The following is a 15,972-nucleotide window of genomic DNA, read 5'->3' as shown; positions in this document are numbered from 1 at the left end:
CATTATTTCTAACCTGCTCTGCATGTGTATTGCGCCAACGTTTTTGAATTCTTTACAACGTTCTATTTTGTCATCTACTCTTTGTCTTTTATTTCCGGCCCTGGGTGTGGTTAAATCTATTGGCACAGAGTCTTGTCTTGTGGGACGAGAAAGTATCTCTCTGAAGAAGTCTCGTCTCGTCCCAGGAATTTTTTATTATAATAGAGAGATATGTGAAAACTTTTACACTTTTTGCATGTTAATGGTTTGATTACTGTTTTCGATACATCCAGACTTTTAAATGCTTTGATTGAATTTTATTACCATATTTTTGCTTTCAGTTTAGTATAATCTATCAAAAAAAAAGATATCTCCCTAATTTCATCGTCATGTGTTTATTTTCTGTCATCAAATGCGGACAGAAATGTAGGAGTAACTTACTTGAGTACATTTTCGATTAACAAAGCCTTCCCGAAAAAGTCTGAAACTACCATTTTTGCTGCTTTGTTTTAAAAATGCAATTGTTTGGGTTAACGCACTAAATATTCTCATTTTGTTTTTTTTTATTGTCTTTTGAAATATATGAATGTCATTAACATTTTGAGTTTTATTTTTGCAGAAACAATAATATTTGGAATATTCTTAGATTGTAGAGAAATGCATTCTTAAATATCGGTAGCATATGTCTATTTTAATAGTTAAAAGCTGATTTGCCCCACTCCCTCAACATTCTCATTGCTTAGGCAAGGTTTTCAAGCACTGCAGCTCTTGATATGCCAAGAATTGGGATTCAGTTTTTTGTGTAGCTATTTTTACTTCTTCTTTCGGCTGCTCCCATTAGATGTTGTCACAGCGGATCATCTTGTTCCATCTTTCTGCCCTCTGCATCTTGCTCTGTTACACCCATCATCTGCATGTCCTCTCTCACCACATCCATAAACCTTCGCTTGGGTCTTCGTCTTTTCCTCTTCCCTGGCAGCTCTAACCTTAGCACCCTTCTCCCAATATACTCAGCATCTCTCCTCTGCACATGTCCAAACCAATGCAGTCTCGCCTCTCTGACTTTGTCTCCCAACCATCCAACTTGAGCTGACCCTCTAATGTACTCCTTTCTAATCATATCCATCCTTGTCACACCCAATGCAAATCTTAGCATCTTTAACTCTGCTACCTCCAGCTCTGTCTCCTGCTTTCTGGTCAGTGCCACCGTCTCCAACCCATATAACATAACTGGTCTCACTACTGTCCTGTAGACTCTTCCCTTTCACTCTTGCTGATTCCCCTCTGTCACAAATTACTCCTGACACTCTTCTCCACCCATTCCACCCTGCCTGCACTCTCTTTTTCACCTCTCTTCCACAATCCCATTACTGTGTACAGTTGATCCCAAGTATTTAACTCTTTTAAGGCTAATTTTTTTTTGTTTCTTTTCTCCCAATGCTGAATACTTTTCCAAAAACTAACATTTTTTAAAAAAGATCACAAAGCAATTGTTTAACATATCAAATCAACAAAAAATGTTTACTTTTGACAAATGTTACTTTCTTGCATGTTGTATGAGCCTGCATACTCTATGATTTCACATGCATATCACATACATTTTACACAGCAAAGTCCTGCAAAGTCTGATCTCGCTCAAAGCAGCCAATTTCAGTCATTGCCACATTGCACTGCTTACAGTATGTGTTGCTTTGGTGCCTACTTTTCAATTGTCTGTTGCTGCACTTTCTCACATATATTGTTGGTGTGTACTGTAGAGAGACAAGTCACCCGTTTGCCATCGTGCCATGCCACTGCCACCAAGCTTTCTGCCTGCATGAAAACCGTATTGTCACCTCTTTTCATCTTCAGCCTGTTTGGCTTCAACTGTGAAGCCATGTGTCTCCTGTTCACCCTCACAGTGCCACAAGCTCCAATTCCTCTGCTCTGTAGCTCCATGAACAATTCTGGGCTTGTATAAAAATTGTCCAAATGTACACAACATGACCCAAATGTTCATAGCCCTGAAGCAGCTCCAGCACAACCTGACTTGTCAAGGGACAGTTCTCTCTTTGAAAAAAATACTTTCCTGTATATGTAATTACTTTCAGGCAGAAACCAGTGTTTGCTTCTGCCAGTACAAAATCCTTTATGCCATACTTTGTGGGCTTGTCTGGCATATATTTGCAGAAAAAAAGCGTCCCTTTAATTTTATCATAGATTCATGCACAGACCAATCACGGCCAGGCTGATAAAATTGTGTCTATGTTGGTTCCACAATGTCAAGCAGGGGCTGAACTTTATGCATGGCGTTATAGCCTGGCTCACCCCTTGGGATTTGCTTCTGTTTATTACAGAAGTGAATAAAACTTTGCAGCATCATGTACCTATCATCATGTGGCATAACCTGTCCAAAGCCACCTGGGGACAAAGCACGTTTGGACCAATGCTCCCTGAAGTTATATCACCAGTTCTGTCCCATCTCTATTTGTAATGCCACAACGCCCTTCATCTCGTCTTTTGTTGTGGGTTTCCACTTTGAAAAACGAGAATGCAATGCAAGCGCAGCCCGCGATTCAAAAAATTTCTCTGCCTACCTGTTTGTCTCGTCTGACAGTAGCTTAAAAGCAGCATCAGGAGAGAGCAGCCTGAAGTAGTCCAGTGGCTGGTAATCTGTCATGTCCAACAGCAACCCATGCTGTCTTGTGAAGTCCAGTAGCCAGTTCTGCTCCCACGGATCAATGTCTGGGTATCCTCCCACACGAACCTTGCCGTAGGTGCATTGGCTGCGCGAATGCGCTCAGCTGGCGTGGCATCGGCTGGTGTCTGATCAGCTGATGCCGGCTTCTCACTCTCTTGCTCGATCTCCTGATCACTGTCAATGAAATCCGATTCTGAAAAATCAGAGTCCGACTCAGCGATAATGTGCAAAACATCGTCTGCCGAGTGTTTTCTTTTCTGCACTCGCTTTGCTCCCTTGTAACATATCGATGCCATCTTGCTTTTGTTTACATTTCGCAACTCATGCACACGCAAGGATTAGTTGCTGAGTCAACGAGTCTAGCATTCCTCCAAGCACAGAGGGAATGCCTGTGACGTGACAGTGAGTTTTGTCGCCTTTAACAGGTGATTGTCGCCCTCTATCCCTGGATGTCAACTTTTGTCGATATTCGCCCTCAACCCCTCCTGTCGACAAAAGTCGACATCTACCCTAAAAGAGTTAAACTCTTCCACCTTCGCCAACTCCACTCCCTGCATCCTCACAATTCCTCTGACCTCCCTGTCATTCACACACATGTATTCTGTCTTGTTCCTACTGACCTTCATTCCTCTCCTCTCTAGAGCATATCTCCAGCTCTCCAGGGTCTCCTCAACCTGCTCCCTACTATCGCTACATATCACAATGTCCTCAGCAAACATCATAGTACACGGGGACTCCTATCTAGTCTCGTCTGTCAACCTGTCCTGTGTAGCTATTTTTACTAATGATACAAACATTTGGACACATCCATGGTTTTTGGTAACATCCAAATATGTTGCTTCTCAAGAAGAAGACGACACTATATAAACTTGTTTTCTGGTTGTCCACAGGTGCCTTCTACTTAGTGTTTGAATATATGGATCATGACCTGATGGGTTTGCTGGAATCTGGTCTCGTGCAGTTCTCAGAAGAACACATCAAGAGCTTTATGAGACAGTTGATGGAAGGGTTGGACTACTGCCACAAAAAGAGTTTTTTGCACAGAGACATAAAGTGTTCAAATATACTACTGAACAATAGGTAATGTTTATTGTGATGTCAAGCTTGATACTGTATAGTTGTGTTTTTTTTTTTTTTTTTTTTTTTTAATGCCAACTAATGCTGTTTTGTTTACTTTTTTAGGGGGCAGATTAAACTGGCAGATTTTGGTCTAGCTCGCCTCTACAACTCAGAAGAAAGGTGTGTGTGGAATGTATTTTTTTTCTGTTTTTTTTTTTTAAGCTAGCTTTTTAGGAGACTTAGTTTTTGTAGAGAAATGGCTATAACTATCTTAATCTATTTGAAATTAGTTGTGTCTTTAAAGTAAATGCTAATCGAAAACAGTCTTTGGTAATAAATTTGTTGATGGTGTTCATAGGCAAAAAAAAAAAAAAAAATCATTAAATTGACTGTCAAAGATTCTGCCTAAAATGGTATATTGTGGGCAGCACAAGCAAAATACTTGCTTGGATCAGTATAGCATTGTGCTAGCAGAGTAGGGATTGTAGTCAGTGCCATTCAAAAAGCAAACTGAATCTTGATAAGTGAGAGTACAGATTGTTTCATGTAGCCAATTTTTTGATTTATATCTGGAGTTTTTATTGCAATTTGGGGTTCTTTAAACTTGTAAACAAAACCAAGAACACTATATACAAAGATTCTTTCCAGTGCTAACAATAGTTACTAAATGCAGCAAGTTTAGGGGATAATTTGGTAATATACAGGGTGAGCCAAAATGAAGTACCACATATCTCAAGGTCATTGCATGAGGTAGAGACAGCCGAGTGGGTTGGGGTGGGGGGTCCTTTTGATAGGCGATCCCTTGTAGTTAGTTGACGTGCTAGTTAGTAGTAGTAGTGTTAGTTGACGTGCTTTCGCTGTCGAAGTGTTCTTCAAAAACAACTAATCCATCATCACTACGCAACCCATCTTCTGAACGCACTTCAGCATTCCCGGGGACATCCCAAATTGGAAAACAATTCTTCAGTGGATGGCTAAATTTAAACAGACGTACAACATTGAATAGAAAAATCCCAGGCTGTCCTCGGACTGTACAAATGCCTGAAAACATCCCAGGTGTAAGGGCATCAATTTTGCAGTCTCTTAGATGCCTTCTGCCTTAGGCATTTGCAACACATATTTGAGGAGGATTTTGCATGAGAACCTTAATTTCCATCCATAGAAAATAATGGTGCAGTAATTGTCTTTAGAGAGACTGGTAGAGCCGTAGAACGTTGTGCGCAAACATTCTGTAAACCTTTCACCGAGATGCTATCGTCATGTGCAGCAACGAGGCACATTCCAATTTGAATGGTTGCATAAATAAGCAAAAGTTTAGCTATTGGGCTGAAACCAATCCTTGTGAACTTCATCAAAGACCCCTGAATAGTGAGCATGTTACAATTTGGTGTGCCGTTGCAGAATTTGGCATTGTAGGCCCTTACTTTTTACCGCAGCAATGTTGGGTGGCCTTCACGTTCGACTGATCTCGCTCTGGGTGATTTCTTCTTGTGGGGCTATCTCAAGTCAAAGGTATACTTACAATGACCTCAAAACCTTAAAGCACTTAGATGCTATTCGCCACAAAATCACCACTGTTCCCCTTGAAATGGCCGAACGAGTCATGCGACCATTCACAAATCATCTCGAAGAGTGTATCCCTAATGATGGCCACCACCTTGAAGACATCATTTTTAAAACAGTGAAAGAAAAATCTATTGTATACCCTTTCTTGTGTCGTAATGAAATTTATTTTATTTTGTAGATTTTTAATAAAATAAACGTTTGAAATGTGGTACCTCTTTTTGGCTCACCCTGTATAATTTGTATTTAGTTTTTACATTTCCACCTTTCACTTTTTCACATTGGAAACGCTGGGTTATACAACTGATAATCAAATTAATTATAAACTTGTACCAATTTTCCCAAGTAGACTTTGAATAGAAACAGGACCAATTGAATTGTGACCGTATATCAGTGAATTAGACGGCCCTACACAGGACATCTAAAAATATATATTTTGTATATAAATGTAAAATGTTTTTTTTTTTGTTCCTTTTCATGTATATGCACTAGGGTGTGTAGATGTTTTTTTTTTGTTTTTTTTTTTTACGTTGAAGTATTAGAAGTCTCTCATGCATACTTTTAAATAAATATATATAATAGTTCCTTCAACATAGATGATTCCTTTTTATCTTTTGTTCTTTTTATTTAGTCGTCCATATACCAATAAAGTAATTACATTGTGGTACCGGCCACCTGAACTTCTGCTGGGAGAGGAGAGGTACACTCCAGCCATTGATGTCTGGAGCTGTGGGTGAGTGTGATGAATTGTGCTGGTTGGCATCTAAAATGAATTTGTTTAAACCCTAGCTACAATTGCAGTAGTCTTCTTACCAAAAATCTTTCCTCCCACCATGGTCTAAACCCACCTTGATGCCAGCAATTCCAACAGGTGTCCCAGGTTTTTTTGATTACTTACAAACCCTCTGTCTATGTAGAACCAATATTGGAAGAAACTGTTGCTACACTGTCTGAAGAATTGTGTTTATTGCTATCATAATTGCAAGGAAAAGGCTATTAATAGACAAGACCGACCATTATAGTCTTTAAAAGTGTAGTTCTATTGGAGAAATTCCAAAAAAGCTGAGATGTCAGTGAGTACAGTTTCCTACACCATCAAAAGGAACTTGGAAACTAGAAGAAATACTAGGCAGGAGCAGATCTGACAGACCCAAAGCCATAACAGAAACAGAAGAAAAGTTTAAATGTAAAAGTCATTAAAGGTAGTAAGTCAGTAATTGTGCAGATATTAAAGCTCAAAATGTTGTTTACTGAACTCTTAGTTTGAATTCTGTTAAACAAAAACTTGGGGCACCCTTCTTTCCAGATGATTGAGATGAGGCACAAGTAACACAAGCTGGTTGTCAACTCCTGATGACAGTTTACAATGTCTTTTAGCCAGCATCTCCATTTATAGTCCTCTGGTAAAAATAAGTGGGACCTGGATGGTAGTGAGCATACCTGTAAGTACTGGATGAGTGATTCAGAAGCTACATGTACTTATGTGTTTACTGTACTGTTAGGCCTTGTAATTTAAAAATGTATTTATTTAAAATGTGTATTGTCAAGGAACTGAGTCACACCAATAAGCAAAATGCTCCATTGAGTCAAGGTTGTTATTTTTAGAATTGTCTACAATTTTTTAACTGAATTAGGTAGCCTTTTGCATTTTAAATGTGCATTTTTACAGTCTGCTCAGTGAGTCTGAATTTAAAGGAATACTCCACCCAGTTTTTAATTTATTTATTTTACTTGTTACTTACCCCATGTAGTTTGTAGTGATGACCAAGAAAATGTATTTTCTTGCTTTCATGCAGAACAAGAGAAAAACGTTTGATGTAATGTTACCTAATGGCAACAGCAGCAAAAGATCTGAGAAATGTCTGTGGGGAAAAAAATCTCAGGTTACTCGTGCAGCGTAATCCACATATACGTTATCCAGTCAAATGCTGAAAACTTGTAAAACACGTGCATTTTTGCTCAAATATCCTAAACAGTTATTTCCAGAAAAGGCAGCATACATAGTGTTGTGTCATGGTAGATTCCTAGGTTACCCTGTTTTCCCCTTTTGTACTCCTTATTATGTAGACTTTATCAGAATGCATAAATGCCAGCCTTTAGCCCACATATGTTATGTTAACTATTGTACCCTTGTCCTCAGGCAACAAGATAAAGTACTACAAAAGGCGGAAGTGAGGAAACAAGATACAATACTAGAATAGGCAGAATACAGAAAATTACCTAATTTAGTGATAAAGAGAATATGCCTAAAATATAAGGATGCAGAATAGAAATGTGTTGGTAAAATAATATTAATACAACCTGGATGACATGCTACTAGCGGGTATGCCATCTTATTTTGTTCAGTATTTTGTCTGGATCCATCATATATATATATCTGTCTGTCTGTCTGTCTGGTCTCTGCATGGATTGGCACAGACTGTACCTCTTCCACATTAGTAGTGCTTAGAGGGAAGACTGACAAAGGAAACAACTTAGAGGGACAATGAGCCTTGTCTTTATACTCGTCCAACTTCCTTGGTATACTGTACATGTGGACCATTGGGTACAAGGCAACTCCCTCATTATGATTTGGACCATTACTTGCACAAACTGCCTTTTCAAATGTACCCTCCAGTTTGGCTTTCTTCCTGGGAAAATGGGCTTGTAAACTGATACATACTAAAAGAATGTAAATGCCCCTACTCACACCTGGTTCACTTTAGCTTACTCCCCCATCCCCACCACAAATTGCTTAACAAAAATGTTATCTGATTTAGTAGGGTCATAAAAATATTTATTAACCTATATGCTAGATATTACCTACTTTTTCTTTATGCTTCCCCACACATAGTAAACAGGAAAACACATTCCCGTGATTCTGTACTTTTGAATTGAAGACCCACCTCTGCACCTCATTCATTGGTCAAGAACCCTGTCTTCAAATCGAAATAAAATTTCAGCAAAAAATGCATGCATTTTGAGCATTCAATTGGATAATGAACATGTGGATCATACAACATGAGTAACAAGACTTTTCTTTTTTCAATGTACTTTTTTCACATTATTTGTACAGCACAGATCAACATTACTCTTTATAATACGAAAACATGACATTATTTATCTCTGCCGTCACTATGACCTACATGGGTTAATAACAAATCAAAAAAAAAAAAAAAATTGTGTGGAATATTTTTTAAGTGAACTTGCAAGATGAATGAAAGTACTTTTTTCCTTTAATACTATTCACTCTATCTTTAAGACACTGTCTTTTTGCCACAGTGGTTGCGATTTTAGCTTTTTGTCCGAATGATTTAAATAGAATCACTTTGTAAAAAATTTTACATTTCTGTGCAGGTGTATTCTGGGGGAGCTGTTTACTAAGAAGCCAATATTTCAGGCCAACCAGGAGTTGCCCCAGCTTGAACTCATCAGGTATTGTCTAAATTTCAGTTGATTGGTCTGATCTTGGATAGAATTTCTAATATTCTGCAGAAAAGCGTCAGCATTTAGATTCTCATAATGGCATGCAGTTGTCTGCAACCGTTTTGTTTAAAGTGCCCATATGCATCTGACCATCTTCTTTCTTTACCCCTAAACATATCAAGTCGCCTCTGTGGAAGTCCTTGTCCTGCAGTGTGGCCTGATGTGATCAAGTTGCCATATTTTAACACAATGAAGCCAAAGAAGCAGTATCGACGACGCCTACGAGAAGAATTTTCCTTGTATGTTATGAATTATTTCATATGAGCTAATTTAGTTTATCTTCCTATCCCCCACCCCCAAGCAACTTATCCTAATTCTGTTTATCCAACTAGCCTTCCGGCCCATGCCCTGGACCTGTTTGATCGAATGCTAACACTTGATCCTGCGAGGCGCTGCACAGCAGAGCAGGCGCTTCAAAGTGACTTTCTATGCAATGTTGAACCAAGCAAAATGGCTCCCCCAGAGTAAGTCCTTGATGTAGACACAGATTCTTTTATTAGGGACCTTTAATGAGTTGCCGATGAGATCCTAATCAACACTTTCTATTTTCGGATAGTCTACCACACTGGCAGGACTGCCACGAGCTATGGAGCAAAAAACGCAGACGTCAGAGACAGAGTGGTGTGAGTGAGGATGTTACTATGCCGAAACTGCCACGAAAAGAGCTTCTACCATTGGTGAGCACAGAAAATAGCCGAGCACACAGCAGCCCAGTGAGTGCTCCGCCACCAGCATCTTCAGGAAACCCAGCGCAGTCAGGAACTGCTGCAGAAGAACTTGTTGGTAAATGTACTTTAATTGTATGTTATAAAGCGAAGATATGTTTTGCTGCTTTTTTATATCATTTAAAAATATAGACATTAATAAGATTATTAAGTTAAAGTGTTCCATATTTTTCCAGGTCTAGGAGAAGCTGCTGGGCAGCTTAATCATAATGAAATGGCTGTCTTGCTAAATCTTCTTCAGAGACAAACAGACCTCAGTCTGCCACAGATGGCTCAGTTGCTCAATGTAGGTTCAAACCCTGAAACACAACAGCAATTGGAGATGCTCACACAGTCACTATCTGCACTCACTGAAGCATCTAATCAGCAACGAGAGAAACAAAAGATGGAAGAGCTGGCTACAGAGCCAGTTCCAACACAGCCCAGTACTTTGGAGCCTGTAGAACTAACTGAGAATCCTGCCAATCAGGAAGACTTGTCCAGTCTCTTGGCTTTGCTGCTAGGACAACTGATCAAACCACAGGAAGCAATGGAACAAGCCGATGAAAGCAATGGTGTACAGTTAGAAGAAGCATCACTGATGACTGCCAATGACCGGAAGGGCAAGTTTATTACAATTCATTTTTGCTCCATCTTACACAATTAAGCATCTGTCTCTCTTGGAAACTTAGTTTTGAGAGGCTCTGTAGATTTTTATAAGTTTAGTACTTTTTTTATTCTTCTTAAGTATATTGGGTAGTTTCCGGTTGCATTATGTGAAATTGAGTTTAAATACTGGTTAGAGGATCCTTGGATAGGTAGATGTGTGTGTTGAATTGGGGAGTAAAATGAATTTTGTGTAAATGTACACATCATACGAATATCTGGAAAACTTGACGAAACAAAATTGGCAACCCCTCTTCCACCATCAAATGATTTGCCTGTGTATCTGCACTTTTACTTTAATGGCAGATGAGATCAGTTAAAGGAATACTCCTCCCAACAATGTTTTTTTATAATTTTGTTACACCATGTAGTTTGTAGTGGTGACTGGAAAAGAAAAAAATTCATGTTAACTCATGCCACATAATCCACATTTCAAGTCATCTAGTCATTTATGCTCACATCTGATACATATGTAAGTACACTAAAATATTAAGTCAAGCTTTTTCCAGAGTAATGTTTTTACTGTAACAATTTTTTAGTAAAAGTAAATCTGTTTGGGATGTTGTGACCATACAACTGGAAGACCTGACATGGACTATTAGACACAAATAACATGAGCTTTTTTTCATGAATGTTTTGAAATTACTGTCATCCAATGTTGGTCACCATAGACTTTTATTCAGTCTGAAGCTTGCTTTATCAGATTAAACTTTTTTCTCAGCCATCACTACAAGGTACATGGGGTAAGTAACATATTTTGGGTAAAGTATGCCTTTAATTACAGCTGTAGAAATAGAAGTTTTAGTATTACAACTTGGTAATTCTCTTTAGAATACTCTAAGGTGTGTGTTCCTCATCTTACATAGATATACATTCAGACTTAACATTTGACAATATTCACTTATTTCTTTCTAAAAGTAAGTCGTTCAGTAATTTGAGGAGATGTATACCAAATTGTTACACGGTCTCAATTTGGCAAGAGTGTGGAAATGTTTATCATAAAGTGGCTGATTGCATTCAAGTGATGAAATAAGCTAGTTCTAAGGATTATCCTGCTTAAATGAGCATTATTTGGAATTTGGTTCATTTCTGTGACTGAGGTTGCTGTATGAATTTAAGTAGCTTCATAGTGGCATTCTATAGGAGTGAATGAGATTTGTTTGGAAGTGTTAAAAATATAAAGTATGTCATTTATTGTGGATCTATCTTGGCAGTTACCATGGCTCCTCAATGTTGTGTGGAAGAAAGTCACATAAGGCCCAAAAAAGGGGTTGGTGGTCCCTGTTTTTAAAAATGAGAACATGAGGATTTGTTCCAACTATTTAACTATTTGCACTACCCATCCTCCCTGGGAATGCATACTTTATCCAGGGAGAACATGCACTGAAACTGTCCAATTGAATGTCCATTCCAAGAGGAAAATATGGAATCCGCCCTGGCTCTAGAACAATATACAAGATATTTGACGTCATGCAATTTTGCCAAATCTGTCTATGTGGGCTTTGTGGACTTGGAATGGACTGAGTACCTTGTTATCCCATGGTATATTTTCTGATGGTGCTACAGAAGTTTAAGGTTTCAGACTGATCATTAAAGCAATACCAGTAAACACTTTAAATATAATCATACATGGGACAGACAGAATACACAACAAATAAGACGATGCAAGTAACGGCCATGTCACATTACATGACTTCTACGCCGTTTTTCTGCCATAGACTTCATTCATGCAATGTTGAAGAGTTGGAGGCAGTTATGGTGCACTCCAGTTACCTTCGGTCACTTAGTGTGACATATCCGTTGCCTTAATCCAGCTAGTTGATAATTCCCTCCTACAAAGTCGAACAGGTTTTATTTTGTCCTAAGTGATAGGGGGGCATCTGTTTATGCATGAGAGCTGACAACCAGTGAGTGCTCACCTGGACGTACACTGTATGCATCAACGAAGAATAAAGAATGCGGGCTTCTGATGTTTTGTGTTTTATATACCACAACAGAATAGAAAAAAAAGGTCAGAGTTTGTGGCTGAACTTGCTGTACCTGTAAACTCATTGTGCAGCACTGGCTTCATCTTATCAGAAAAAGGGGCAATCAGATAAGCAACTTCAGTTGTTAAGTTTGACATATCCTTCGACTAAAAGTTGTTTTGAATGACATTTGCTAAGCTAAGCTATACTACTCAAACAGTTAAATTCAATTTGTAGTACAGAACAGTTCTGAGGGGGCTTACATAGTGCAGTCTCAATAACAGGTCAAACAGATGACTTTTTGTGAGTTAGCAGTTTAATGGTGTAAAAACTGTACATGGCTCTGCTGGTACTATATTGAATGCTGGGTGTCAATGTGTGTTTTTTTTTTTTTTTTGAAACAGGTAAACTTAAGGTAAGGGAAAAATGTCTGAATCAACATATATGTAATCAAGTGCATTATAATATGTAAAGTTCAGGGAGAATTTAAAGCTACTGTATTAGTAGTTTGCAACAAAGTGAATTGAGATCTGGAGGCACCATCTAAATAAATTACATTTCTGTTTAAAAAATAAGTCCTACTGATAAATAAGATGTGATAGCTTGTGCTATAAAGGATATATAATATACAGTGTTATTTATGAAAATTTTACCTTGATAGAAATTTGTATGACTGATGATAAACTTAACTGTGTTGCCACGTACATTAGTGTTTACAGTGAGCTGTGTGTTTCAGCTGTAATTTAATTTCAGGGGTCTACATGACTTGGCCCTTCTGTGAACTGGCAGACTGGCACCTTTTCACCTGTTGCTAAAAGAGTATGCTTTGACTCTCCAACGCCTGTATTTTGATTTAGAGACTAGATTGATGAACTGGAAAAACTCGAAATTGACGCCATTTTTCATTTGATTGATTTTTTTTTTTTTTAGCTGTTCAGTAATACATTTTCCGTATTTTGGTTGGTGTTTAAAAAAAAAAATAAAAAGTATTCCTAGCTTTCTGCAACTTTGTATAAATTGAACTTTATTACACAAGGACCATGATCTTGTTTTGGTACTTTGTCTTTCATGGATCCTTGCTTGACTGAAGTGTTTGCCCCACCATGACTTGAAATGGTTGGTGCTGCTGCTCCCTGTTATCTTATGAGGACTTGTGCATGTTGCAAAGCTAAAAAGGTTGCCAAGCTTCTTGTGGTATTAACAGTTTTAGAGAGTCAAGGGACTTTCTGTAGCTTCAGACAGATATTCTATTATTAACTCTTCAGTTTTCTGAAAAGCACACTTAAGTGCCAGGCTGTCTTTGCGGGGCGGGGGTAGCAGCGGCAGTTGCAGTGTAACACAATTTGGTTTGTACATCTTGCCATTGTAAGTGGCAGTTGTCCAAAGCGAACATTGCTGGTACCTCATGTTTATTTTCGATTACTTGCATCAAAATCGAACTCCAATTCAGCGATAATATGCAAAACATCATTCACATTTTTTTCTTTGCTTAGCACATTTGCTTTGATCTCTTGCCAGATTTGTCTGCCATTTTTGCCGTCGTTTGCTGTTTGCTACTCAAGCGAGTGCAGGAATCTTGGTCAAACCAATGAAGCTAACTTTCCATCTAGCAAAGAGAATCAAACTATAACATAGTTGCGGGTTTGGTCACCATTTACAGTTGATCACCACCCTCAATCCCTCCTCTTGACAAATGTCAACATCTGTTCTGAAAGAGTTAATATTATTATTAAAAACTTATTACAATCCCAACTTTCAGTTCCTCATGCTTGCTGAGAGTCAATTTGTAAGATAGGTTTCAGCGCTAAGATACTCAGTAGAGTACATTATATTTAGTGCTTCCTGTATATTTATTGCCTGTTCATTTTTGTTTTTTTTTATTTTTTCCTTTTTTCTAGATTCAAATGTTAGCAGAAAGAAGATTTTGGGACCTAGTTTAGGTGTCGTTCCACCAGAGAAGAGACCACCTGAGCCTCCAGGTCCACCTCCTTGCCCTCCACCACTACCCACTTCATCAGAGGAGGAGCCTGAATTTTCAGTCCATCAGGACCTAAACCCAGCTGTAGCGGCAGCTTTGCTGCAGTTGATTTCTCAGCAGGAAGGGGATCCATTTTCAAAGGGAAGGGGTGATGAGTCACCAAGTACAAGAAGGGCAGAGCCCTTGAGAGACATGACCCTGCCCAGTGCTGGGCGATCATCCAATGTCCCTATAACTGGAACGGCACCCCCAACTAGGACACAATCTGTAGAAGGACTTCCTCCACTTGAGAAGCCAGAGTCTCCAATAAACAAGCCCAGGACTACTTTTACACCTCCCATTGCAACACAGTTTCCTGGAGACCAGGACCTAAGGTTTAATCGTGGATCAATTGGGAAGCAACATGCTGAACCTAGTGCTGTAGAATTAGGCCAAGTCAGCCAGAATACAGCTGGGCCTATGGGCTGGGGCTACAGGGGAGCTAGCCGGGCTCAGTCAAGGGAGGGCAGAGGTAAGGGGATGCCCTATTGATCATACTGTGACTTCAGAGGGATGGCATCAAGTGGTGGAGAAACTGTGTAGGCAAGTAGTGGTAAGATTGCCGACTTCATAGGCACAAAATGAAGGTTGATGAAGATGATGGGAGGGTAACAGGGCATTCAGCAGTTTTAAAACTTTGAATGTACAATGTGTAGTTCCTAGGAAGTGTGTACAACTTCCTACTGGTGGAAGCACATCTCTGACATGCCAGAGCTGAAAATTACCTATTGTTGTTTTTCCTCGGAAGTAAAGATTGTTGAGGGATTACTTGAAGAGTTGGGGCATTACTCTATCCTGGAAAACACCCCACCCCACCTCCACAGTTTGACATTTCATATGAAAAGCTCCTGGCTCAAAGGGAAGGCACAGTGATCCTTTACTGACTCCTTTGGTGCGGCTTAAGGGCATAGCTGTGTTTGCAGGGGGTTCCAAGTAGACAGTTTGTAGACACATAGTATGTGTGTTCCTATTACTTCTGCACAAAGTGCAAATACTGTTCCTTGAGCTATATAAAGAAAATAATTTTAAAAGTAAATCATAATTAAAAATAAGGGGCTTCAGCAGCAGATTCTGTCAACCCACTTTACCTGTTAAATTATGATTTAGGCACTTGGACAAAACCTTACCCCTGGAGCATTTGAAGAGGACTATCCTGAAGACCATCACCTGCATATCTTCATGTTACCATTTCTTTTTACAGTGAAATCTTTATGCAGTCCATATGTGTCATAACCAAATGGAGGTAGTTGCCCTGGTGGAAATGTATGCAGAATGGTCTATTTAGTGGATCCATAAGGGGTTTTTCACACACTTGCTTGGTTCCTGATGAGTTGCAGCAATGTGTACGGTTTCATTGCTGGGCATGTTTCTCAAACTTCTCATATCTTGCCACACATCGAGACACACCATCCTAAAGACTAGACTTGTGGAGTTAAATAGAACAGACACATAAGCTGTGCTGCTGGCTTATCAGAGCGATGTTGATTTTCCATATTTTGTAGCACAAGCCGTGGCATGACCTGTTCTGGCTTATCAGTTTAATCCAACATGTACAGTACTTTAAAACTAGTATCCCACTAGTTCTGGTCCTTTTTTTTAGAAAACTGCCAGTTTAGCCTGTCCTGATTGTTGGCTATTTAAACAGGTCAACCACAGGTTTAGCCCACTAGAGGGTGCTTTTGATACAGAATCCACTGTTTTGATGGATCCCCGACAACAACTACTGTAGTGCACAGCCTCAGTTATGACACTCACTGTTCCCGCTCCTTGCAGCACCTTTTGCTGTTACCCCTTGGCTAGGCTCTTCTGTCTCCCTCTTCCCTTCATCCCTTGGCAGCCCCTGTTGGCACACAGAAGTGCCTTGCTGTCTGT

The 15,972-nt window shown here is 39.2% G+C and overlaps 1 protein-coding gene across 1 annotated transcript in view; it reads left to right on the top strand.

Moving 5' to 3' along the window:
* Window positions 1–15,695, top strand: part of cdk12 (cyclin-dependent kinase 12) — a 40,512-nt gene extending 24,817 nt beyond the window's left edge. The window contains exons 6-14 of the mRNA XM_051919073.1: window positions 3,550–3,739; window positions 3,842–3,898; window positions 5,913–6,014; window positions 8,618–8,695; window positions 8,869–8,985; window positions 9,079–9,210; window positions 9,303–9,529; window positions 9,648–10,073; window positions 13,982–15,695. Of these exons, the coding sequence (XP_051775033.1) occupies window positions 3,550–3,739; window positions 3,842–3,898; window positions 5,913–6,014; window positions 8,618–8,695; window positions 8,869–8,985; window positions 9,079–9,210; window positions 9,303–9,529; window positions 9,648–10,073; window positions 13,982–14,592 (1,940 nt within the window). The 3' untranslated portion in view covers window positions 14,593–15,695. The remainder of the gene's footprint in view (window positions 1–3,549; window positions 3,740–3,841; window positions 3,899–5,912; window positions 6,015–8,617; window positions 8,696–8,868; window positions 8,986–9,078; window positions 9,211–9,302; window positions 9,530–9,647; window positions 10,074–13,981) is intronic.
* Window positions 15,696–15,972: the final 277 nt, after the last annotated feature.

Source organism: Erpetoichthys calabaricus, chromosome 14 (genome assembly GCF_900747795.2).
Source record: "Erpetoichthys calabaricus chromosome 14, fErpCal1.3, whole genome shotgun sequence".
Lineage (NCBI taxonomy): Eukaryota > Metazoa > Chordata > Cladistia > Polypteriformes > Polypteridae > Erpetoichthys > Erpetoichthys calabaricus.
This window is presented reverse-complemented; position numbering and strand designations above follow the sequence as displayed.